A 25,904-nucleotide genomic window follows, 5' to 3' on the forward strand; every position below is an offset into this window, starting at 1 on the left:
ATGAACAACTCACAAAGAAATATTTTGCGCTTTGGGTACAAAAAAAATCCCGTAGCCTAAAAGTAACAGGCAAATAGAGACTCACCGGTTTCGTTAGTAGCCCTCACTCCTCCGGTCGGATCAACAGGAGGCGGAGTCGGTTCAGTAACAGTGATGACACCAACATCTAGGCCAGTAGCGTCCGCCAGAGCACCGGTTTGAGAGCTTTGGACAACTTTGGTTGTGATATCTTGTAGCTGCTCATATGATGTCTGATTAGCTATTTGCAAAGATTAAAAAGAAAATCAAAAATCAAGTACTAAATGTATCAAAAATGATTGAAAAATGTTTGAGCATAATGAAAGCATTATTCCAAGCTTAAAAACTGGTACAATCTGCTGTTTTAACAACTTCAAGGGGGTATTGCTACAAAAATTTTGGTAATTTTGGAGTGCATTCGGTTATACAGAATTTATAATGTGCTCAAACTGTTATTAATGGGGCTTTGCACAAATCTTCAATTACATGCTCACATGTAACTTTTCAGCCATGAACAGTCAGTTTGAATTCCAGATTTCAATTCATGCAATCTGATATAATGATCTAATATTTTTGCGACAATTCATTTTAGCGATTATAGTTAGTGCAACCAAATAATCAAGCATAAATAGCAAATCCTGAAAATTTGCGATATTTAGTGTCTCTCTTTCGAAGATCTTCATCTCCTTAATCCGTTACATTCATGCACTTAAGCATTCTTCAATTAAGCAACAGATGATCTAGTGTATCATAAAATCAGACAGCAAGTCTTGTAATCAAATCTTGCAAGAATATATGTAATTAACTCACTTACCCGTGGAATTTGATTGTGTTAAATTTCCTGATTGCGGTGGATCACCAATTTGGACCTAGATATCGAAAAATCAATCGCATAACACTACCAGAATTCGAAACGGTCTATTCATTCACACTTGATACAGTGGAATAGATTTCCAATAGCACATGACCTCTATTTTCAAAGACAAATCTGCCATCAAAAAAGCTCCATTAAAGAAAACACGATAACAAACAATATCACTCTAAGCAAGTTACTAAGCAAAAGCTTTAATGAAATCCTAAGCTCTTTATTATGCTTAATCATGCCTCCTTATTTGCCTATTGTTGATAAGTCATGATGGCATCATGTGTAAAAGAAATGTGTAAGTAAGTAATAACATGTGATCGTACATCGATATAGGAGAGATCAGTTGATCGCTTGCGTCTGGCTCCACCCGCGGAAATCACATCCATCACTCGAATTCTAGACTTGTCGATTCCAAAGAGAGCAGCCAAGTTGTTTACCAGATTCTTCTTAAAGAAATCATCCCCGCTAATAGATTTCGAGGAAACGCCCATTTTTAGCTAAAAGAGGTAATACGAGTTATTAATTCTTCAGTATAAGAAGCAAGCTCAAACTTGGTTAACAATGTACAATTACTACCAGGAAACCATGTTAATGCAGATATGGTGCAAAAATAAAAATAAAGATTTATAGCTATTAAAGAAAGGAAAAAGTAAAAGAAATATATTGATCAAACGGAAAAAAATTGGGACATCGAGCACATGCATGCCACTTCAGCTTTTAAAGAACAAACAATTTTTCGAGTCATTTCTAATTAAGCATGATTCTCCCCTGTGATAGGAAAGCTATCGTGAAAAACAGTTATTAAAAGGATGATAAAAGATGAAAAACTCCTTAAAGCAAATGACATTTTCATTTCCTCGCGCATAAACTGTGCTAAAGCATACTAAACTATATTAAAGACGATTTTCAATATTAATTATTTTTACGTCATGATAAATATCGGCATTCTATAAAGATGGCTGTACCTGTATGATATTTGACTGTCTGATTTCGAAAAACTCGGGTCCCTTGACAATGATATACAAGATCTTTTCTTTGCTGTCAAAGTAGTTCAAACCTGGATTGCCATCCAAGCCTGGCACAAACTGGTCTGCTGGTTTTGTGGGGTCTTTAGAGATAAGCTCAAAATTTTCACCTTCGTATTTCCCATTGGTTGGCATTATGTAGCTACCTGAGGAAGGCGAGAAAATTGAACCCGTAAAATGGTGGTACACATGCATGAAACGGATGTAGACAAAAAAGGAGGGTAGGAGAAGGAAGGACTAAAACAATCTACATGGAACTTTCGATAAGCTCTCGGTGGTTTAAGGCGTGATTCAAAGGGAACAAAGCAGCAACCCTTCCCAGCATCCTTTGTGTTTTTTAGCAATGTGGTAGATATGTGAATTGTTTTTGGTGACAGTCTGTTTTCTGTCGCATGTCCGATGTTAGGGCTAAAATTTCTAACAATATATTTTCACGGTGCTGCTAAAAATATTAAACTTCTTCTTAACCAATGACATTTCTTGCCAAACATCAGATAAGCACCTCTTTTATTGTAGTGATGTTTTTCTACCTTGTCTAATTTAATTTTTGAATTATGTGCCTTTAATGTTGGGAGCTCCGATGATCTTCGCGTCTTTTCCCGCCATTATAGGCACAGTAGTTTTGCATATATTTGTTTTCGTTTAATTGATGATAAAAAACTTAATTGTCTAGCGTTCAAAAGAAGTTTCATGACAGTTTTTCTGTTTCAAAAATGAATAAGCATCTCAAAGAAAATGTTAAGCTAGAATTTGCTTTTTTTTCACACGCAAGTATTTAGTTGTCATTATAATTTTTAATTCGCTGTTTCTAATATAAGTCACAAAATTCAGTAGATTTCTCAATTTCCCAAGAAGCAAATTCAAGTGATGGATACATTAAGGGTTTCCGCTGAATCAAGGCAACTTTAGCTATTACAATACATCCTACATTAGAGTGAAAAGTTAGGTTGGAAAGATTTAAAGTGTAAAAAGGCAAATTACTTCGAAATATCTGCAGAGGGACATTCATTTTTAGGTATGAAAAAATGATCGGGAAAACTGTAAAAGATCAGTTTTCAATAGCACTGCTTAGCATATCACTTCTTGTAATTAGAATTTGTAACTAAACTTTAGCTTCTGACTTCCACTTTACATTAGTAACAAGTGCGCAACCAAGGAATTCAAGGGATTTTATTTTAGATCTGGTATAGAAGTGTCAAAGAAGGAGGAGGTGAATTAAGGAGTATTACCTCTCCAGTAGACATCAAGCCGCTGAGGTTTAGCATAGTAAACCTTCATTAAGACGGCATCCTTCATCTCACTGTTGAGAAGATGTAGTCGCAGCTTGTGTGGTCCGTAGCTGGTGAAATGAAGATCGTAGCTGAGCTGTGAGGCAACAACAGAGTAAAACGTGGAAATTCTTTCCTGGCATGTATATCCAAAGCACCAACCATGGTCCATGGGTCCGTTGATTAGATCAATGTAACCGTTGGCGGCAATGCCGACTGGAGATAGCCTTCGCGTTTCTGTGTCTTCATCCACACTTTCAATTACCAGGAAGAAGTAATCAAGACTTGTGCATTGGTAAGCAAAATAGTCGTTGCGGAACGTGCAGAAGCTCTTGTCCCTGGTGCCACGCACGATACCTTTGTGTGGGTACTTAGTATCTGCATCAATCCTGGTACCATCTAGATTGGCCAACATTGTCCTGGGTATCCTGTAGTTTCCTAAAATACGAAATGAATGTTTGCTTAATGAAGTTGCCTGGCTTTGTCCTCAATTAACAGGCTTGACATTCGAAGCTCAAGAACTTAAGTCAGCATTTCTCTGTCTGTATAGCTTTAGTATTAGAAAACGGATACGTAAAAAGCAAATGTATAAAGGCAGGAAAAGCAAGCAAAGTTACCAAAGGTTTTTGATAATTCTTAAACAGCTTTGGTACATTTTACAAACAAGAAAGAAGTAAAAGATATACAGGAACAAAGCAATACGACGACGAGAATCCAATGTCACGAAATAAAGTTTTCAAAATAAATTAAATTTAAAGAGTATACTAATATTTCGCCCCGGCATACAGGGCTTCATCAGAGTAAATGAAACGAACGAGCTGTTTATGACAAGTAAGAAATCTAAAAAATATAAAGGAAAAGTTTACCAAGTCCAAATGCACGATTGCCATCCCACTGGTATTCGGATTTAGAAATTATGCTGCCTCCTGCTGTACCGAACATCGATCCATCAACGTCTTTAATAAGGACCTTCCTCAATGCATCACAGTCCATGTCGACACAGTCAGAAGGGTTGATATATTTCAAGGAGGGGGTCTGATGGTGAAGCTTCATTCCCTCTGTCACATTGATAAGGGTTATTTTTTCAAGGGTCATTGGATGGTTGATGTCTCCACTGTTCGGGTTATTGTGGAAAATGACATTTTTCTTGTCATTGCAAGGGACGAAATTTGCAAATGTGGTTCTGTTGTATATCACGTGTCCACCAATGGCCGGGTAGGACATTGGATCGTCCCAGGGCATAAATGGCCCTGGTGATATACCCGAAGCAAAGTTTGACAAGATGGCTCCAGTCATGCCACCTGCAAAGGATTTATAAAGAAGAGTTCAAGACGACTTCCTTCAAGAAATAGGCAAAAGGGTATACACAGTTAACATGCAATACCAATAAAAACCAGTGGAGAATGGTATGAATTGCTTCGAGTAAGATCAATAAACCTGCTCGGTGTTGATTTACGTGAAGTATTGACCTTGAGTTTGATAAGCAACAGAAACACTGATCTGCTTATAATGAGCTAATAAATACGATGAGCTAATAATATTAACAATGTGAGTACATAGCACTAAGGTATCACGAGTAAATAGAAATTAAACATCTAATGTTTGGACTTGATACAATATCAAAATGATATCTGAACACAGCATGGAAATTATTTGCTTTGAGTTTGCATTGGCATGACATCATATCAAGTACCTAAGACGATGCTGAGCTACGTGGGTACGTGTCCTTCCTGTATGGGACAATCAGTCTGGGGACAATAGCATGCATTCAAGATCAATTATCTGAAAAGTTTCTAAGTTAATCTTAGTTTAGTTTGTTAAGAGGGTAATCGAGGATATACCTGACTGTGTTTGGTCTTTGATAAAAGAAATACTCAGAATAAAACCCACCGTTCTTGGTTCTTGATGCCCGATTACCGACAAGTGTTGCAGGCAAGGGTCTGATGAAGTCATAATTGCAGTCAAAAGATGGACTCACGCCAACAAGAAGTGAATCTTGGACAACCACAAATTTATTCAACCTTTTGTGACTTGTAGCTGGTGGCAGGCCAACGAAAAGAAATAGACTGATTCCATTGTCGGCAAATATATTGTTAGTGACTTTGAGACTGGCAGGTCCAAAGCTGAAAATTCCATAATCATAGTTTTTCCACAGATAGAAATTCGAAATGCGTGCGCATTCAGGCATACGAGCTTTTGGAGGGACATGGATTCCATGTACGCAGGAATGTGCCTCGTTATCACGCCACAATGATTCCGCCGCAGTTGTGTCGCAGTCTTCACCAATAAGAGCAAAGCCAATTTTCTCACTGCCAGCAACGACGTTTCCAATCATTGTCGTGTTTTTAGAGAAAGTGACTTCGATACCTCCGGTCCAGAACTGATCAAATGGTGGTTTAAGACCTTTGAAAGTATGTATTGCCAGCAAGTAGACAACCAGGTTCCTGATAATTCTGTTGTCGGATCCCTTGTTTCGGATGCCTGCACCAACGACGTGGTGGAGTACGTTGTCTTCCACTAACAAGTTGTCAGTTCCGAAAATTCCTATTCCAGAGCTGAACCCATCGTGAAATGAGCTGCCTCGCACAAATGACTCGTTACCTTGGATTTTTCCCAGATTGACAAATGAAAGGGCAAACCTAGAGAGTAAAAAAGAACGGACATCATGAATAATATTTGTTTATAAGAGTAGAACACCAGTGCTATAAGGACTATTACGACGGCTTTGATTTATGTCTTTTCTTAAACTTTCAGGTAAGAAAACGGGAAAAGGATTCAGTAAAGCAGATCAGTAAACAGAGACTAAATAGATCGCTCATTATCAAATGCGTTAACAAAAGTGTCGAATTTCGCCAGAAGTCAACATATGAAATCCGCTAGCTGGCATGCTACTTTCCAAAATCTGAAGGAAACGATGTGTTTTTTTTCTGTGAACGATGAAGGGCCACTTGGACAAATCGAGATCCATCAAAATGCAATACGACCTTGACTACTAGAAAAAAGCATCTACAAAATTTCTCTGTCTACCAAATACGTCACATGGTGGAAAAGGAGTAACGCAAGGATAAAGGTTGAAAATATCAGATCCATAAAAATGCTCCAATTCATCTAGGCCGCTGGGAGAAATTAAGGTAGTTTTAACATCAGAAAAAACTGCAATGGGTTTGAACAAAGAAAAACAAACATAATCAAAGATTTACTACACAGTGATAAAAAGGTAGGATGGAGACGTCTTCCCCGGCAGATACTTTGAAATTTCTTTTACCAAGTGACATGTTCTTTGTCTTTGCATTGGATACTCTAATGGGTTGCTACATTTTGTAATGTCTATTCTACTTTGTAATGCTTAAGCACAAGAATGCTAAGTATCAGGATAATAACAGCATTTGTGATACTGACATCCTGTTGATAAAGTCAAATATAATAATTTTTATGGCATCTCAATTGTCCCACGTACCTTGGGTCATAATCCTCATTCCAGCCATATTGGCCACAGTTTTTAAACTGCACATTTGATATCATGGCCTTCCCACGGTAACTGACACCAGCGTCGGTGTACGAACCAACAAGCACGCGACATCCGAACGACTCCTGACCAAGTGAGCCGGCAGGATAGTCTCCTCCTTCAATTACAACGTTTCTTGTGAGCAAGCCAACTTTAGCTGCCATCCTTAGCATTTGTTTGCCAACAAGATACCTGCCGCCGAGATGCCGATGTTTAAACGTGCCTCTGACTGTGATTTCTCGTCCATTGTCTGAAATGCAAAAAATCGCCAAGATTATTACAGGTAAAAGTATATATATCAACATGAAGTATAAGTAGATGGCTAGGGTCGATAAATTCTTTAATTTTCGGGAAAGAAATGGAAGTATTCAATATTTTCTTTGCTCAACATCAGCACAAAAAGAAACTGAAATCTAAGAGTGGGGATGTCGAAGTAAACATTCAAATTAGGGCAATGAAATTATCGATAAAAAATTAATCATTAAAAAGAATAATAACACAACTAGTTCGTGCCAAAATGTCATTGGAACTTCCTAAACGATTAACATTGACTTTGTAATGTCATATTCCAGCTTTCTGTTTATTCAATATAGGATAAATTTAGGTAGCAAGGTTTGTGGCTTCTGCATAAAACAATTGACTACATTTTGAAATCCACCTGCTAAACGTGTATTTTCATAAAAGAAGCTTTCTCAAAAATTCATTAGGAAATTTTTCCGAGACTCAAAACTTTTCTTCATCAAAAGTAAGAACATTCAGGTTAGAAAAACCACATTAAAAATTACGTTACATGATTCGATCAAATAACAATAATTGAAATTAGCAAAAAGAGCTCCAGTATTGCTATACTTGCTAATTCTATATATAAAGCAACTTGATTATGTGGACCATTTACTTACATGGATCATAAGCTAACTTATACATACCAGCAAGCCAGGAAAAAGAGAATTTAAAATAAGCGGCCTTAAATAAAGCAATTAAGCTGAAGGCCTTTAGTCGCATGGGTCATATTAAATAGAGCACATTATTATAAACAAAACCCCACCTGTAACAGCATCAATTATGAACTTCTCTGTGTGTTGTGGCTCATGCGTAGATGTTGATATGACGATTTCTTCACCAACTTGCCAGTCAGTTGCATTCTCAAGTACGATTTTATTCCCTCCAGGATATACTGTTTGTGCCAGTGCTGTCCAATACACACTCCTCTGCTTCCCAAACATTTGCAATCGTGCAAAAACGCCAAGAGCCTTTGCTCCAACGTTGAGTCCATTATTGAGAGCCAAGTCTTTTGTTTGATGGTTGCCAAGCAACCTGATGATGACATTGTTTACCATCGGCTTGTCCGGCCAACCGACCACCAGACTACCGTACAGCCCACTAATAAATATCATGTTAGCAGAGATGTTATGATTTCTTCCATTTTCAAGCTCGAGTGTTCCATAGATATATAGACGATCCATTCTAGGTGTCTGAATATCAACAACAATCCATTTATCGGAGTTAATCATCACATTGTCACCATCCTTGGGCAGAACCCCATTATGCCCACCATAACCAGCTGGTGTCCCCATCCAATCAGCCGATTTGCTCCAGTACCCGGCTGAAGACGGCCTGCCTTTTGGAGCCGGTGGAGGCGTTGGCACTATGCACTTCAGGAAGAAGCAGCGGTATACTCTTAGATTGATTGGCATCGGAACAGGGAAAGCAGGAGTGCTTTGGCTCGAGCCCTTAACTAAAATGGTCAGCTTCTTCTGCTCATTATTAAAATTCCAAGCACCATGCGATTCAGTAACTGGATCAGGTATTCCAGACGTTCCATTGACAACAGCTCCGGTGGTGGTGAAAAAGTCAGGCTCTTGGGTTAATGTATGCGTCAAATAGAGATGGTCCGTCTTTTTCATATCGTAGAATTTCATGCTATAGCTGAGATTGGTCACCTGATTACCCATTTCAAAACCGAGGTTCGTTGCCTCGTTTGACAAAACAAGAGCCATCCAACCTCTAGGGTGCGAAGTTGCTTTGTCCGCCCATGGACTCGTTGTGTTGCCATACTTGTTAGTCAAAATTGCTCTCTTCTGGTTCAGTGAGCTTGGTCCAATGTTATTGAATGCCATTCTTCTAAATGAAGCTTCTGGTTTGCAAACAGCACCAGGCATCGCACCGACAGAAAACTTGCTGTCTTGGGTGCAATGTGCGGAAGGCAGAGTTGGGTTCAACGGTAGAGCACTGCTACCAGCAATGCCAGTCAGGGTTCCGTCTAAATCTTCATATATAGCCTGATGATTCCAATCAAACATTGCAATACGTGGTGAATTTATCAAAGTGAGCTTTTCAAATTTAGTGAGCCAGCCGCCCTTTTTCTTGAAATGAGAGCAGTGAGCGCAAGCCCTCAAAATCGTGCAACCACTTGACAAGTCAAAGTTGACGAAAGTAACATTCGATACTGTAAGGCGGGCAGAGGCCGGCAACTGAATACCCGCTTCTGTGCACGCTTTTTGATCGGCATGACGCAGTTCATTGTAATCTGCGAGCTGCGAGTGGCCTACGATAAGTGAGTCTCTCACCATTGCACCTCCCCAAGGGCTGTTGTCAGAATCCGCAACGATGACTTCAATTCCAGCTAAATCGTTATCCATTGCCACATTGTCAACAAACTGCACAGCTCCGCCGACATCCACCTCAGCGCCACGCATGTTATTCCAGGCAATCATCGAGTGGAAAACTGCTGGTTCGTGTTCCTTAGCGTTGCAAGCACCTCCCTTTTTAGGATGATAAATCGGGAATATCCATAGGCCATAACGACCAAAAGAATGAGCCGTATTGTTGCGGAATTCCAACATGGGCACGTTCCTTTGAATGAAAAAGACAGATAAGATGAGAGACCGATTACTTGAGACAAGTTTAGTTTTTGATAAAAAACTCTGGTGGCTAACATAGAACATATTTTTATCAAAAAAATACTTGTCTTCTATAGTGCTAATTCATTCAAAATCTAATATGTTGCTGAGGATAGGTAAAAAATAGAAACAAACAATTAATTTTTCGAAACTTTTATCTTCCACAAGGAGAGAATTTTTTTATAAATTTTGCGTTTATATTGTTGAACGGGGCTTCAATCATAAACAATTGGACTTCAAAAGCAAGATGGACTTCGTACCTTGGACAGACATCCTTCGTAAAACTAGGCCCATCTGGATGCATGAACATTTGGTACCAGAATCCAAAATGACTCCCACCCGCGGCAGCATTATGTCGAACAGTGTTATTTGCATTAGTGACCCAATATGTGGCGGGGGTAATGTCTACGTTCAGAGTTGAACTTGACGGTTTAACGAATATTCCAAGGTTGTACTGGATTACATTGCCAATCTCGATTCCATTTTCCATGAAAAACGCGTTTCCTAAAATTTAGAGAAGAATAAGAAAATGCAATGAAGCTATTCAAACCGACAAAGCCACAATTATTCAACATTACCTTATAGATATAATCAATTGCAAAAAATCTTTTGGTGATACAAAACTTAAAAATGGCTTTCAAAAAAACAAACATCTAAGAGTATACTAAAGCTTTTTGTCTGACATTCTTGAGCATAAAACGTCAGAACATAAACGGAAACTCTACGTTAGAAAATATATATAGCCAGTTGTGGATCGAAAAAGGCCAATCAGAAACGCGAGCACATGACTGTTGAGGCTGTCCAATCATTGCCGCATGCCTACAACCAATCGACTAGAATATTTCTTCCTAAATAAGCGAAATTATAATAAGGAAGGGGATTCTCTGTCTCACCAAATACTACAGGTTAACTGGTGAAGAATTTCAAACGGATCTACTCCTTTCCATTTTCGATAGGAGACTGCTTGTCGTTGAAGATGCCAAGGCCTAGCTTTCGTTTTGATTTTGAAACGAACCTTGCGTAAAATACCACATATTTATCTATGGTCTTAAGCTGGAATATCAAAGCGTACATTTTTCAACTTTTGCATTGGCTCTCTCGCTACCCTTGGCCAATCCTGCAACTTTTTTTGGGCATGTGTACTTCTGTAAACAATAGCAAAGAATATTTCAATATCTAGTTTCACAGCTCTTTATAATCATCACTCACAGTATCTATCACATTTTCTGCTGGAGAAACAAATCATTTCTGGGGTTACACCCCCAACTGAGGAAATCTGCTCAATTTGATAGATATTTTGGGTAAAATTGCAGGTATATGTAGCTAAACACTCTTTTTGCAAAAAATATCAAATTAGATCAAATTCCTGACCTCTTACCAGATTCGAAGAACAAATTTTTACAACTATGACAATGCTGACAACGAAGTGATTAGAAGCATTCTTGTGTTAACAATATGTTTTATAGGCAATACTGGTCGATTTCAATAAAATGTCTTGCCCCGTTCAGCATAGTATGCTACAAATGTTTTTTTACGTTTAAATTGTAAAGTTAACTTTCATATGTAGACTGTTTTAAATGTACCTTTAACTTTGTTTGTAATGCCACGGGGTACTCATGGCATATTGCACTCCGTGATATCGTACTTGTAATACTGAAAATTTGTTTGTATATAGAGTTACGAGTAAACTTGCATTACAAATTTTATTGATGTTAAAAATGCTGATAATGATTTTGGCACGTACCAAGAATGTCATAAATGACTGTATTCTCAACAACAAGGTTGTTGACGCCATGCATAGTGACAGCGCGATTGAAGCTGTGATGGATTGAGCAGCCTTTCACGTAGGAGCCATGGACATCCCCATCCATGTGAAAGTGAATTGGATAGCGCCCGAGCCTGAACGCCTGACCAGCATGTCGTACCTCGATGTAATGGAAGAGACCTCTAGCTACTCGAGAGCTTCGGTGTCCAGAATGCAGCATAATCTGCACTCCAAATTGGTCGCTGCCTCGCTCCTCTCCAAACTTTCCATCAAAGCAAGTTTGCTTTTTAAACTGACCTGGCTCAAACTCTTCTGGGCAGCTCTCGATTTTGCCACTCCACGTGTCCTGTTTTGAGCCTTCAAAAAAAAACAAGTGAGTAAGTTACTGCATCTAAGAGTCAATTGGAGGACTATTGAGTCAAATGAAGATATTAGAGCCACGTAGGTTCACAGTTCACAGACAGGGCCGTGTTCTAGATTAGAAGTAATTCAACATCGCTCGCTACAACTGAAGCAATAGAAAGCTGCACGATATAAAGCCCTCACGTTAGTTAGGTTTAATTAAGAGTTTTACCATCAACATAAAATGAAAACATGATAAACTCACCCTGTATCACAATATTTCTTGTCAGCAAGCCAACTTCAGCTCTAGTATCAATCACCCGACCGGCAATTGTCTGACTTATAGAGATATGTCTATACTCCAAAGCTGGTGAGATATCAAGCGTTCGACCCGCATCTCGTATCCCTGTGATCTTGACGATTTCATTCTCTCTAATGCTCTTGCTTGTTGTTGCTATGACAATCTCATCGCCAATATTCCAGTCATTGACAGGCAACTGCAATTTGATGGATGTCGCGCCTGCATTGGCTGTTTCAGAAAGCCTTGTCCATGTGTGGGTTATGTGCTTTCCAAACAACTCCAAAGAGCCATTTCGAACTGAAATTGACTTTGCTCCGTAAATTGGCAACTCGGTAGATCTCACGTGACCATGAATAGTTATCATAGCTTTGTGCTGAAACGGCTTTTCAGGTGATTCCCCGATACGAAGTTTGCCTCCTTCTGTTAGGAAGATGTGTTCTGCGTGGAGATGTAGGTTCTTTTCATCGAAAACCAACTCACCGCCCTTGATAAGGAGTATTTTGAATATTGGTGTGTCAATATCAAGAAGCATTGACTGGCCATGCTTGATAATTACGAAATCACCTGAAGCAAGAACAACAAACATGTCACTAGAACCGCTATCGAACAACCATAAAAACAGTAACAAAAAATCGATTTCTAATCTATAAAATAATATATGTGTTATTTAAATGCATGAAATTAACAGATTTACGCACTATAAACAACTTCTACTTTCCAAAAATGACAAGAAGACAGGGTGGAAAAAAATTCCAAAAAACTGACCTACGATAAGGAAAATATCTGTCAGTTTCCTAAGACGGTTTGGTAACACTTCAGTTTCTGGACAACTGCTTTAAACTGTTACTTATCTAAATTGTTTGAATGCAACTGATTTTACTATTTGCATGGAATTCCAAAAACAAATTATGCTTTAAAGTTTCATTAGAGATAAATGAAGTTTCGTATGAAGAAAATTTCCTTCTTAAAAAGCGTCCTATAAATTAAGCCTCGAATAGCTTTTTTCGTAGGGCGTAACATTTAGCACAAGAAGGAATAATAAATGCGAGCAAGGCCTATATGTAAAAGATGTGACATCTGGGTAATACAAGTTCCTATATCTAAAGAACGACTGCCACTTAAACACCATTCCTCGTTCTATCAGTAAAAGCTTAAGAAGGGGCATCCATTGCGCAAGAGTGGCTAACAAGAGTCTTTACTTAAAGTACATATAATCTTTTTAGAAAATTGGGGACATCTTTCGATTACAATAATACAAGGAGCTATTAGAGCAAAATGGCCCACGGAACTAGCGTAAATTGGTTGTAAACGTAAAACGGTTAGCTGTTTCGCTTTGTCTTACCTGCAACAGGTGGGCTATTACCACCCCAACTGTACTTTGAAGACCAAACGTCAACATAAAAGAAACTAGCGTTGACTGGTACAGCTTTCCCATTTGTGCCAACATCAACCCTAACATCGGTTTTGATGGTTCGGGAACTTGGAGAAGTGATGCAAACTATTGTAGTAGCATCAACAGACTGGACTGCGCATGGGTTGCCTGCAATTGTCACAACAGAGGAGCCAGAGCCACTTTGCAGGGCCGTACCACTGATAGTTACCCGCACACCACCACCAGTGCCACCACGAGCAGGGCTAACGGATGTAATTGTAGATGTGAGCGATGCTCTGTAGGTATATGAATTTGCCAATGACTGTGTCAAGCCAGAAGATGATCTTACTTCGACAGAGCATACGTGGTCTGAGGAGAAACTTCCGGGGTTGAAGTAAGGGCTTTCGCACGTGATCTGTGTGTCATTTACATACGATACTTTACAGGGCTGGTTGCAGATAAGTACAGAATCGCTTGCACTGTAGCCATAGCCAGTTAAAGTGACATTCCTGCCACCACCGAAGCCACTCTCGTTAGGGTCAACACTTGTAAGTCCAAGTGTGTAATTGAACATCGTATCACTGTTGCTCAGTCCTTTTCCGTCGACAGAAACTTTGATAGGTACGGATCCTGCAGGATGTGGCGCCAGTGTGCATGTGATGGAGCTGCCAGAGGAAGATGTAACTGCACAGGAAGCACCACCCACGGTGACACTGCTACTTGAAACAGAGCGTCTTCGTCTTTTACTTGATGACCCTGGGGCTAAGTTGCTTCCTGTGATTGTTATGGTTTCTCCACCTTTTCCAGTTGAAACCAACAGCGAGCTGACCGTTGGCGTCACAGAAGCATCGTATGTGAAGGTGCTCGTCAGCGGAAAGGTCACGGTACCAGACTTAACAACAACATTCTTTGTCCCAGTACCTGAAGGTGTGGTACAAACTACACTGGTATACGTCACTGACTTCAATGAGCACTGTTTACCGTCAATTAAAACGGAAACCCTGCCAGGATCAAAGCCAAGTCCACTGATGCTTATATCTGTTCCTCCGTGAATACTTCCTCTGGATGGTGACACGCCAGTTATTGATGGAGTACATTGGACAGTATCACCTGTATTGAACCAGGCACTTCCGCTTGGGTGCTTGTAAACATGCAACTTATGAGATCCAGCTGGAACACCTTCCACGACGCAACTGATATGTGTGTCATTGAGGGTGCTAATGTTGCATGGTGAAGGCCCAACCGATATTGCAATATCAGATGAAGATGAACCAAACTTGTCACCGTGTAGGGTAAGTTCTTGGCTTTGTTGTGTAATTTGCCTGTTTGGAATTTCGTTAACCTCTGCAGTTGCAGTTAGGTTGTAGTGGAAGTCGCATCCAGCACTTGTTAGATTGCAGACTGCTAGTTCACTGTTAATGTGAACGTGGACTGGCCATGCATTGCTAGCTAGAGTGCTGACCTTACCCGTTGTGCACTTGATTTCCACATATGTCATATTTGTTATTGCGCATTGGAATGATCCAATGGTGACGGTAGCGCTATTGCCAGTAAAACCAGCACCTTTGATCGTCAGTTTGGTGCCGCCACCAGCCGATCCTTCAGTTGGAGTAAATGACGAAATCATTGGACGCATTTTGAGTGTTTCATCAGCTGGGCTCGAGATATTGATCAACGCCCTGCCTCTGTTGTTTACATGCAAAGAAATGCGCATCGGTGTATTGATTGGTGGAGAGTTTGCGATGTTAATACGGCAGATAATTTTGGTATCAGTACTTGAGATGACGTCACAACTATGATCTCCAAGTTTAACATGATTTTGACAACTGAGGCTTGAGAAACCCCGTCCTGTAACTTCAACATTGGTATCAACTGTTATCCATCGAGGGGAAAGAGAGTTAACCACGGGGGTCATGCAAGGCGCATATTGAAACTTAAATGGATGTCCATCATCAGCGTTGCCTGTTACATTGGAACCGTTGTTTGTCAGTGAGCCGTCGATGACGCAAGCAGAGTGGCTAGAACTTATTCCATTCACACAGTCATTAGGAAGACTGGTATTTGAAGAAGAATTCGCGTATTTTGCCATGTATTCTGCAATTAAACATACCAGTTCAAATTAAAGGCACTCAACTCAGTGTTAACTTGAGTATTTCAAATCATCATAAGCAACAAATTTTTACGTTAGTAGTATTCAAGCAAAATCCACATATACCATATCAAATGCTTCTATTTTGATCTGTAAAACTCTTTTAAAAAACATTGCTCCAGCCAGTATGTTGTTTATAAATCCCTATTTAGCTGCCGTACAAATGTTATATAGGAAGACGATGCTTGAATAAAATATACGGACACATAGTTTGCTTAAAGAAACACGGATATCAAACATTGTAGCAACTTGTAATTGACAAAGGAACGCTTAGCAGGAAACTCACGTCCTACTCGAAGGTGAACATTTGAGATTTTCGACTTCATTCCTCTGACAATGACCCTTCCTGTCATACTTATTCTCTTGCCAGCATCAATTGGGCCAGTAGAGAAATAGTAAACTCCAAGCTTATCAAATCTGTGAGTAAAACTGCCACTGCTACTTCGTGCACTTATGAAGCCAGTCCCATCATACTCTTCATTAACTGCAGATGTTTGGAAGACACCAATGGAGAGTTGAGACAACGGGTTGCTCCCCCACATCCACTGCAAAATTCAAAAAGAAGTTTAAAAAGATGTTCAGAAAACAATCAGTTTACAGAAATATAAAGATACGTCACAGAATCAACTTTTGATTATTTACTTAGAAAACATCCTCTGATTACTTACTAAGAAAACATTCTCCAAGATTCAATGAAAAAATGCCCCTATTGCATTTCACTATTTCTTAAATCATGACAGCAATTTTCATTCTAAATCTAAACTCTAGGGGCATTGTTTGTGACACGAAAAAGGCTTTAATGCATCTTGAACCCAAAAAAAACGTCGAGTTTGTATTTAAATCAACAAAAATTCAACCACACATGCCAAAAGAAATAAGAGTCTGATTAAAAAATCATAAAAGAAAAATATCTTACCAACAACATTTAAAATAAGAAAGGCGATGATCCTTTTTCCAAATGTAAAGTTTGTCCTTTAACAATGCAATTAGCAGTTTGGCCAAAAGTCTGAGCAGTGAACAAAACAAAAAGGATTTCTGCGGACATACCTTGACTGAATCTCCAATATTAATCTGTATAACAGAGACATTCCAGGCATAACCACCACCATAAACTAAAAGAAATATTGCCTTATATTTCTTGACTATATCATTTAACTTCTAGTTTAATAAAGAAAATTTGACATAAAAATATGCACAATTTTACAGGCTATAACTGATGCAAAATGTATTTACAGTTTTTTATCTCATGACATAGATGACAAGCTCTGTGAATTTTGTTTGCAAAAACCAAGAACCTGAAGTTTCGGAAGCTTGAGTCATATCAACGGCCTAGAGGTTAGAATATGACTCTTCTAACTGCCTGCAAACACTCATAAAATACCCAGCGAGACCATCCCGGGATCTTTTAGTGCAGTTTCATATTCCCTGGTCTTTGCTTTTCCCCCGGTCCTGGCCTTTACAACATTCATTCTGCATAAGTTCAATTTGAAGTCTCTAACAGCTAGATAAGATAGCTTGACTTTCAATATAGATGTCATGTAATCTACTGGAAATGAAATTATTCCAACAAATACTTACGCGAACTTCTTCCAGAGTTATCAACCGAGATGACATTTGCCGCTGCTGCTGTTCTACATTTGACCTCCTCGTTCGTAGCAGAAAGAACATCACACTTTTTATTTCCAACTCTGACATGAATCACTGACGTATTCTGCCCAAATCCACTGCCTGTCACAGTAAGAACAGTTCCACCAAGAACAGACCCTTTGCCAGGATAGACATTGTCTACAGTAAGGATGTATTCTAACACTGGATCGGAGAGCTCTGCGAAGCCTCTACCAGAAATGGAGACAGAAAGCTTGTGTCTTCCAGGGGGGTTGGCAGGCGTCTTGCAATATATCTCAGTGTTGCTGGAGTTGATTATCTCACAAATGTTATCACCGATAGTCACGCGAACATCTGAGCCAGATAACGGACTAAGAGAGGAACCGTCTAGTCTCAGAAGAACTCCGCCAGAAGTCAGGAGTGGTTCATGTGTGACAGAATTGATGACAGCGTTCATACTCGATGTATACTCGAATGCATCTTCCAGTGAAGTGTTTACACCTCTTATATGAACCTGAAATCGAGATCATTGTCCTGGTTAAATTTACTATAAACAGATAATACAAGAAAAGAAAAAAGAATAATCGCTTTGCTAAATATGCTGCTAACTTTTTTAAAATGGCTACTTCAGAAACGAAACTTACAGATACAGAAACGTTCCCGGCAGCGTTTGGCCCAGTTAAACAGGTGATGTTTACATTATTTAGGCCAATGATTTCACACAAGCTTCCACCAAAATAGACTTTGGCATCCTGGATCTCGCCGCCAAAGCCATTTCCAACAATCGTTACTACTTCGCCTCCCAGAGTACTGCCTTGTACAGGCGAAACTGAGGTTACAATAAGATTGTACCTAAAACGAGGATACTGATCAAAAATTGATATCAACAAACATTCAGTTCATTTAAACAGACAGAAAGTTTTTACCTTGTTTGCCATTAATATACTGTCATTTCATGATTCTTTTTACTTCTCCATTGCTAATAAGTAATAACTTGAGGGGAAATATAAATTGAAATTGCGTGCTACAAAACTGGGCTAGGATTTTACATGTGATCAACAAAGTTAAAGGGGTAGGACGAAGATTGGGGCAAACAATGATTCGTTTAAGAGTTTATGATACGAGTTAACAAATATTTCGAAATTTCAAAAGCTTTAAAGCCACGTCATTGGTATGTTGAAAATCAAATTAATGATATAAGAGAAAAGAATTCTGCCGTAAGGTTAACAGACGTACTTAAATTTGTTGGCGTCACCAGTTGCCATGGAATTTCCTTTTCCTTTCACGTGCACATTCACCGAGTGGGTCCCAGCTTGCGACTGGCCTAGATAAAAAAGATTTTGAAATCGTCGTTTCCAATGTCTGTTCTATGTTCATTATTAGACAGGTTTCCGAAAAAGCTCCAGTCCCCTTTTCAAATTGAATTGATTTGGTGGTTTCATTCATAGAATATAGGAGAATGACGGAGGTCGAAATCAAAAGCATTAGGAAATATTTGTTTTAACTTTGTATATTCCTACGACAGCTCATAGAGATTTGTTGATTGAGGCAAATGTCATGGCTAATGCGAAAGATGTAGTTGCGACTACTTACCAACACAACAAGATATTGAGCTTGAAGTACTACTCTGGACCTGGCAGAAAACACCGCCTATCGTAACAACATTATCTGCATTGTTCGAACTAAATCCTGATCCACCAATGGTAATGACATTACATGTGCCATTCGGTCCACCATGACCACTGGACGGCGTGATGGATGTGATTTTGGGCGTACTAGCATCACTGTATCCATATGCACAGGTGTTATTCATGCAGGAGGAGGCGATGTTATTGATTGTGACAACCACCTTGGGTAGTAAAGATATGACGTCATGCACAAAATAGGTTTTATGTGACAGGAATACAAGAACTGGTGAAAGTTAGGATACAGTTTCTGTCGCAGGCAAAGAGTCTTCTTCTGCAAGGTTTTAGCAACAGGAAAACACTTTGAGACAGAAAGACAAGTCAGATGTCCTTTCTTGTGACGTTTCTGTTAAGGGCAGCGTCTATGTGTTATACTAACCGACTCTTGACAAATAATCTATGGATTCACAACGCAACCTAGAGTCTGCAAATTTGGGGAGCTGCTTAAGGATTTCTGCCGTCAGTCAACCTCATTTCTCCTTTCCAAAATCAATGCAGGCATTGCAATCATAGCGATGCCAATCGTTCGTCGCAGACAGGAACTGTTTCGCTTGATTGCTTCAACGAAAATAGCAGTGTCACTGTAACCATCGTCTAGAGCTGCAGGGTGTATGCATTTCAAATTTTACGATTTCTTTAAAAAAATCTTGATAATCTAAAGGCACACGTATACGCCATACACACTTTATTTTAGATCAATTGACTTCAACAATAAAACCACTTCCTTACCTGCGGCCTAGTTTCCGGCAAGCGAAGAAATTCTGCAGGTATTGGTGCCATCATCAACCCTCCATCGGTCCTGGTGTTAACTTTAATGCTGACGGAATCCCCAGTCAACCTTCTACCATCCACTACAAACTCTGGTTTATTTCCACCGATTGCTACCCACTCGACATCCCAGTAATAGCCAGAACAGGTTCCTTGCCTAGTCACCTGTAGCTCTCCACTGCGTAGGTCTCTCTCTAGCATCGCCTTCAAGTCTTTGGCCTCAATGTTGGATTCCAATCCTTGATGACGTACAGAAAAGTTTAATTAGTAACAAGCAAGGATAGAAAGACGAAGATTATGCATAACAAATGTAAAAAATTCTAACATAAGAAAATGATACGTAAGATAAGAAAATCTACATCAAACTAACGATTTGCCCATTGAATTTTCTATTGATACTTTGCCACTTCATATCCCGTGAAGATACTTAACAAAAGACTCCATACGACAATCCTACCTTCAAACAGTTTGTCCTCGTATAAAAGATCAAATGTGCCCGCAACTGGAGAGCTGGCTTTTTGCGTCTGAGTAACTGTAACAGTAGCCGTGCCCGACAAACTGTACGTTGCACTCGTTGCTGTTGTTTTCGACGCAGTTTTGCCATGTATCTTCATCAATCCGACGTTTGTAACACAATCGGCAACGTGCATTGAGATCTCTATTGAGTTATTGCTTGGTTTAGTGACTTCAAAACTTTGAATAAGAGCGCCATTCGGTTGGGCAGCAGGTAATGTTGGTGTCACTGTGGAAATCAAATCAGTAGACTGGTTCGTTAGGAGGAGATGTGAAGGAAAGTTTCATGTATTAAATTTTCATTTGTAATACAAATAATGTTGAGCAACACTGGACAAGAGATGGATCCTTGAGGTACCCTGAACCTAACTTCTATTTTAGCGGCTATCCGAATCTATTTGAAGAAAGTGCGTTCTATTTGAATTCAAATTATACTATCAATGCCATCAAGGAAGAATTGCAAAATATAATAGGTTATTTAAAAAAACTTAAGCATTAAAAAACAACTTTAGTACGAAGATTTATCATTTCTTTGCAAACTTCCACACTTCCATACTCGAATCTTTTACACAATCTCCCACTTGCCGAAATCTCCAAAGTCCACTCTGCAGAACCTGATACATTTTCGTCATTTCAACGAGGTGAAGATGTATGATAACAAAGTATTTTTCTCTTACGTTTAGCTTAAATAATCTACAATTTCAGTGAAAATGTATACTTTACCTATCATATCACTAGCACCAATCCATATATTATCGAAAAGAGTATCACCAACACCGTTTATGTTGGGGTAACCCCTGATGAAATCGATCTTATATTGAGGGTTTAGGGCTATCCTGGCTGTAAAAAAACTATCACTGGTTACATGTGTATAGACATCCATACAAGCGTGGTTCCAACGATCCAATCTGGATGAAATAGCAAACGTATACGTTCGTTCAGCCCTTCGACGAACACCATCTTTGTGATTGTAATTAATTCTAAACGTCACGTAGTTCTGCAAAGGGCCTTTGTACGCGAAGCAGACCTGTTGTAAAAGAGAAAAACTTGTTTCAAGGCAAAATTGTCTAGCATTCAGCTACAACGTGCAGTGAATATGGCTTTTGTTATAACTGCTATCTAACAACCTTTAGAGGATTTCATTAGAGAGCAAAATACGATTTTTACTTTATTAAACTTCCAAAAGCTTCACCTGAAACCCACACCATTAATCTAGCTTGAAAAAAGACAATTTTCAAACAATACTGCATTTAGAAAAATAGAAAAAATAGCGTGGTGCACCTTTTTGTTGACATTCAAGTCATATTGTGGGAGTTTCACGCCATTTTTCTTGGTCACACCTTCATCGAAAAGGTAAAACCAGTGATATTTTGTCTTTATCGACTGCCTTCCGCAATAGGGTTTCGTATACGTGATTCTGGTTCCGTGTTCTTCGTTCTCGTGAGCTCCTTCGAAGTCTTGGAAGAAAAAGCCTTTATCTGGAAGAATAAAAAATCAGCAGTCTTGCAAACTATGCTGTGAAATCTAGAACATAACATGGAAAGAGATAAGATTAAGTTATATAAGCCATCAATTTAAAAAGCACAACAAAAAAACTAGCAAACAATTTCAGTAAAAAGTAAATCTCAAAAGTTGCAACAATAACTAGATACCTAATGGTTATAGCTATTTTTTTCAGCACTTAAAGCAAGAAAGATCGGATGATTGAGAGGTGGGTTAATTTAAAGTCAAGAGCAGATACAAATTTGCCAGTATGAAAAAAAGCATGAGGTAAATCTAAGAAATAGGCCAGTTTGTGGCCTATCGCACCTGAAATGGGATCAAATACCACATGTAGAGTGAGGCATAAGTATTATTAAGAATATGCCAAAAACAAACATACATATTTACACGAATCACATAACACGAAAAAAATAAACCACTACTATCCCTTTAGTAGCATTAACAAAAGAGCATTTTCCTTAAGATACAACCACTGAAAAATCAATATACTATTGGTATCATAGAATTTCAAAATGATATACTATTATAACATGAATTCAAGACATGTTTAAGGCGATATTGCCAAAGAGAGACTTAGCGAGCCTTTAGAAGAACACGAAAAAATCTTACTTGCTGCGGGGTTGTATGTGCATTGCCATGTAAAGAACTTCTCTATTTCACTTTTAACAGCTGAAAGTCCGGCGTTCGAGAGAATCGGAGAAGAGACTCGACCACCATAGGAGATTTGATAAGAGACTGGTTCCGCAGAGGTGATACTGATCATCTTTAACAAGGACAGAGAATAATTCAGATATAAAGGTAAGATTTTAAGATACAATATAAGAACATTAGCCTTCAAAACAGTCATTGAGAATACTAATAATAAAAAATAACATAGATAAGTTATTTATTCAAGGATGGCATCATGACAGCTGGTTAAACTCAAGCGAAACGACGATATGAAATTTACTTTAATACTCATACTAACATTTTTTCCCTACAAACTATAATACAAACAAGATGTCATCTTTAAAAACCCTATATTACTTAAAATTACTTAAGAACCTCTTTCGCAATCTACAGTTGCAGTTACTAGATGATTTTTTTTGCTTCCGCTTAAATTCAGTCAAGACAAGAAGCACTGCTATTTCTAGTGACAATGAATGCAATAGCTAATACAGTAGATAGAACATGGTGGCAATGATATGTTCGATCAAGCAAAAAACTTACTTGAAACGATCAGAATTTATTGACAAAAAATACAAGTAGGCTGGAATTACTGATAGTTGACAGGCTGTAAAATCTGCTGCAAATTGCAACAATTCTACTATAAGTAGGAAAGAAAAAACAAAAGGGATCGTAAATCATGTGATCTCTTAGAACACGGGAGAAGCAATAAGGATAAGAAGCCTTCAAAGAGTAATGGTAAACAACCTAGGGGAAAATAGGCCTGGAGCAAAGAGACTCATAGCACGTTATCACAATTCACAGCACGATGCTCCAACTAGGTCCTGGTAAATTTGCAGAAACACTTGCAAATCCACACTAACATTTGCGGTAGCTTAAAAAAGTTTTCTTAAACAGTCTCAAAAAGGAACATAATATTTAATTACTTAATTAAATATCTGCATTTTAAATTAAAATTCATTTTTTCACTAGTTACGAGTTTATTTCAGTAATTTGGAGGTCGTGGTTTTTTTACCTGTTTCTCAGTTTTGTAAACTGAGCTGATCTGAATTCGTTGCAATTCATTGAGAGCTCCTTTCACCTGCCCAGCCGTCCTGCTTGTCTCGTCCATAAGCACGGCCAATTCTGCATGATAGCCCCAACCATAATCAAAAAATGGGAACTCGAAATAATATGGTTTTCCTTTCGTAAGATTCATCTTTGCTGATTTCTGGCTCGGAAACTTGTAGAAGCTGTTATAGGTAAAACTTGGTGATGAGGCAATACGAGCCTGTAAAAGATGAGTTAATTAAGTGTCCTGGGATTTTTGCGTTAAACAGTGTCCTGGGATTATTGCGTTAAACAGTGTCCTGGGATTATTGCGTTAAACAGTGTCCTGGGATTATTGCGTTAAACAGCCAAAACAACAGGAGGTTGTAATACACAATCCATGAGTGATATGCTTCATCACATAATGTATGAAAGACGACTTGTAAAATATCTCTTATTGCAAAAGCCGCGCGTTTTTAGCGTTATAACACTAAACTTTCATGTCGATAAGTCAAAAATAGAGTTTTAGAATCTCCACATGAAGTTAAAATATCGAAACACCGAATCGTAAGATAAATCACAACCCCAGACGACCTAAGTATTATTATTATTTTCCTGTTTGTTACTGAAAGACAAATGCAAACAACTGGATTTAACAAGTCAAAAAAGTGAAATAAAACCCATTAGTGAACTTCGTAAAACTGTTACATTAAGAAGAAAGCAACGCAGGTACCTTGTTCGCAGCAGACTGGGAACTACTTAAGTACAGCTCGCCAACGTCATCATTTTTTATTAGGAAGGAGTAAGAGCCAGTACGAGGCGGAACAAAGAAGCCAGTAAATCTTCCGTGGCTCTTCTCCCAATTTGGCCAGTCTTCCTTGTTAAAAATTATAGTGTCCCTCATCACATGTCGGGAGTAGCTTGGGGAACTTTTGCTAAATTTCGAGAAATCTGCAAAGCTTCTTGCTTCGGATCTGTTCCACAGTTCAAGAACAAAACCACGCCCGCCTACAGAACAGTTAAAGAGAAAATTAAGATCAAAGGAATCTACGAGGGCAATAAAGCAGAGAACCTGACATCATATCACACCTAACATATGAAGTGGTACCTACCAAAAGTCTTCGAATAAGTCCCTCCCCCTTTTGGGATAAGCCTCCACTCCAGAAGTAAAATCTGTTTAACAAATCCTCACCCTTATATCTTGTAATTATGGAATTTCATAGAAATGGCCTATTCTTACTAAGCTATCATACCAGATGAAAACCTGTTGCTTTTTCTCGAACTTTGCTTTCTTTTTATGGACTCGCTGAGCATTTGAAATTCGAATGCCCTTCTTTATACTTATTTTTTGCTTAGGAGAAGATTGGAACAAAGCCCCGAATCATTTGACTTTGAACGGAGCGTTTCCCAACAGAACTACAGCTGCCCTGTCGCTTAAAGATCGATACAAAACAAGGGTATAATAAAACAAATCAGCTGACAACGTGAATTTCGAAGTATATCGTTAATCAACAAGAAAACAAAGTTTACCTGGAAAAGGATCGGAAGCATTTGCTGGAGGAGGAGGAGCTTTTCCTGTCCTGCAAGTGATTCTGGTTGTTGAAGTGGAAAGAACTTTGCAGGGGACACCTGACATGCAACAGAATGAAATGTTATCAATGGATCTTGAGAAGCAAATGCTAGAGAAATTCTACCAGTTGAAAATGATATCAATAGGCCAACATTGAAATAGTAAAGTTCAAATTGAAAATACAATGATCTGTCTGCAAATCATCTTAAAAGCATCTTACCTCCAACAGTGACACTGACATTAGCAATCTTCTTTGTGAAGAAGTTACCATTGATGGAAATTACTTGGCCACCCATGACACTGCCTTCATTTGGTGAAATGCTTGACACATCTACAGAAAATAGACAAATTGTCAATCAATTTCTAAACAAGATGAAGGGAAAATAAATCATACAGTAAGCAAAGAAAAAATATCAGCCATCTTTCTGGCTATCAATAAATCAATTAATCAACAAATAAAAAAAATAAATAAAAATCAAAAGTGATTCATCAAAGAGGCAATCATATAATAATCACCTGCATATGTCTGGTATGAATAAGCAACATCATTTCCATCAACAAGATATGCCTGCTTTTCTCTTCTTGATCGACCAGTGTCAGATACAATGAATGACACGTTATATGAACCTAGGAGTTAGAAAAACACGTAAAATAAAATTAGCAACATGTTCATGTCAATGAGATATTTACCACCAATTTCAGTTCTTCTTGTTTGTCTCTTTAAGAAAATTATCTGTTAAAGTTAATTGTTACAGTGGTAAAAATAAATGTTCCTTTTATGTGGTGCAATTCACCAAACTCCCAAACTTCAGAAAAGCATGATGCAAAATGTTATGTATCTTAAAGAAGGAAAATATAAGAAATAAACAAGAAAACAAGAAAAGAAGAACAGCTGCCTACCAACATCCCTTGCTGCTGGCTGGCATTTAAACCATCCCAAACAATTGAGACTCCCTGAGCAGCCAGGAAGGTCTGCACCAATTCTAGAAAGTGATTTAAAACATCTCATCCTTGAAGAACGCAACAGACTATTCATTTTGGTGATAATGGATTCC

The 25,904-nt window shown here is 38.6% G+C and overlaps 1 protein-coding gene across 2 annotated transcripts in view; it reads right to left on the reverse strand.

Annotated features, from left to right (window-relative positions):
* The window catches only part of LOC135692158 (fibrocystin-L), a 58,339-nt gene that overhangs the window by 10,217 nt on the left and 22,218 nt on the right, over positions 1-25,904 (reverse strand). For both annotated transcript variants that reach the window (XM_065210213.2, XM_065210211.2), the window contains exons 9-38: positions 25,750-25,832; positions 25,366-25,476; positions 25,070-25,180; positions 24,810-24,908; positions 24,013-24,287; positions 23,266-23,520; positions 22,194-22,347; positions 21,363-21,559; positions 20,805-21,108; positions 20,026-20,310; positions 19,530-19,807; positions 18,709-18,964; positions 18,352-18,439; positions 17,760-17,967; positions 17,089-17,629; positions 16,558-16,622; positions 15,797-16,055; positions 13,332-15,455; positions 11,954-12,553; positions 11,326-11,703; positions 9,842-10,085; positions 7,727-9,534; positions 6,634-6,931; positions 5,067-5,815; positions 4,043-4,477; positions 3,138-3,614; positions 1,849-2,054; positions 1,207-1,380; positions 833-887; positions 86-259 (exon numbers count right to left, since the gene is read on the reverse strand). In XM_065210213.2, the coding sequence (XP_065066285.2) occupies positions 86-259; positions 833-887; positions 1,207-1,380; positions 1,849-2,054; positions 3,138-3,614; positions 4,043-4,477; positions 5,067-5,815; positions 6,634-6,931; positions 7,727-9,534; positions 9,842-10,085; positions 11,326-11,703; positions 11,954-12,553; positions 13,332-15,455; positions 15,797-16,055; positions 16,558-16,622; positions 17,089-17,629; positions 17,760-17,967; positions 18,352-18,439; positions 18,709-18,964; positions 19,530-19,807; positions 20,026-20,310; positions 20,805-21,108; positions 21,363-21,559; positions 22,194-22,347; positions 23,266-23,520; positions 24,013-24,287; positions 24,810-24,908; positions 25,070-25,180; positions 25,366-25,476; positions 25,750-25,832 (11,291 nt within the window). The remainder of the gene's footprint in view (positions 1-85; positions 260-832; positions 888-1,206; positions 1,381-1,848; positions 2,055-3,137; positions 3,615-4,042; positions 4,478-5,066; positions 5,816-6,633; positions 6,932-7,726; positions 9,535-9,841; positions 10,086-11,325; positions 11,704-11,953; positions 12,554-13,331; positions 15,456-15,796; positions 16,056-16,557; positions 16,623-17,088; positions 17,630-17,759; positions 17,968-18,351; positions 18,440-18,708; positions 18,965-19,529; positions 19,808-20,025; positions 20,311-20,804; positions 21,109-21,362; positions 21,560-22,193; positions 22,348-23,265; positions 23,521-24,012; positions 24,288-24,809; positions 24,909-25,069; positions 25,181-25,365; positions 25,477-25,749; positions 25,833-25,904) is intronic.

The sequence above is a fragment of the Rhopilema esculentum genome, chromosome 13 (genome assembly GCF_057945365.1).
Source record: "Rhopilema esculentum isolate cy_ngs chromosome 13, ASM5794536v1, whole genome shotgun sequence".
In the NCBI taxonomy this organism is placed as follows: Eukaryota; Metazoa; Cnidaria; class Scyphozoa; order Rhizostomeae; family Rhizostomatidae; genus Rhopilema; species Rhopilema esculentum.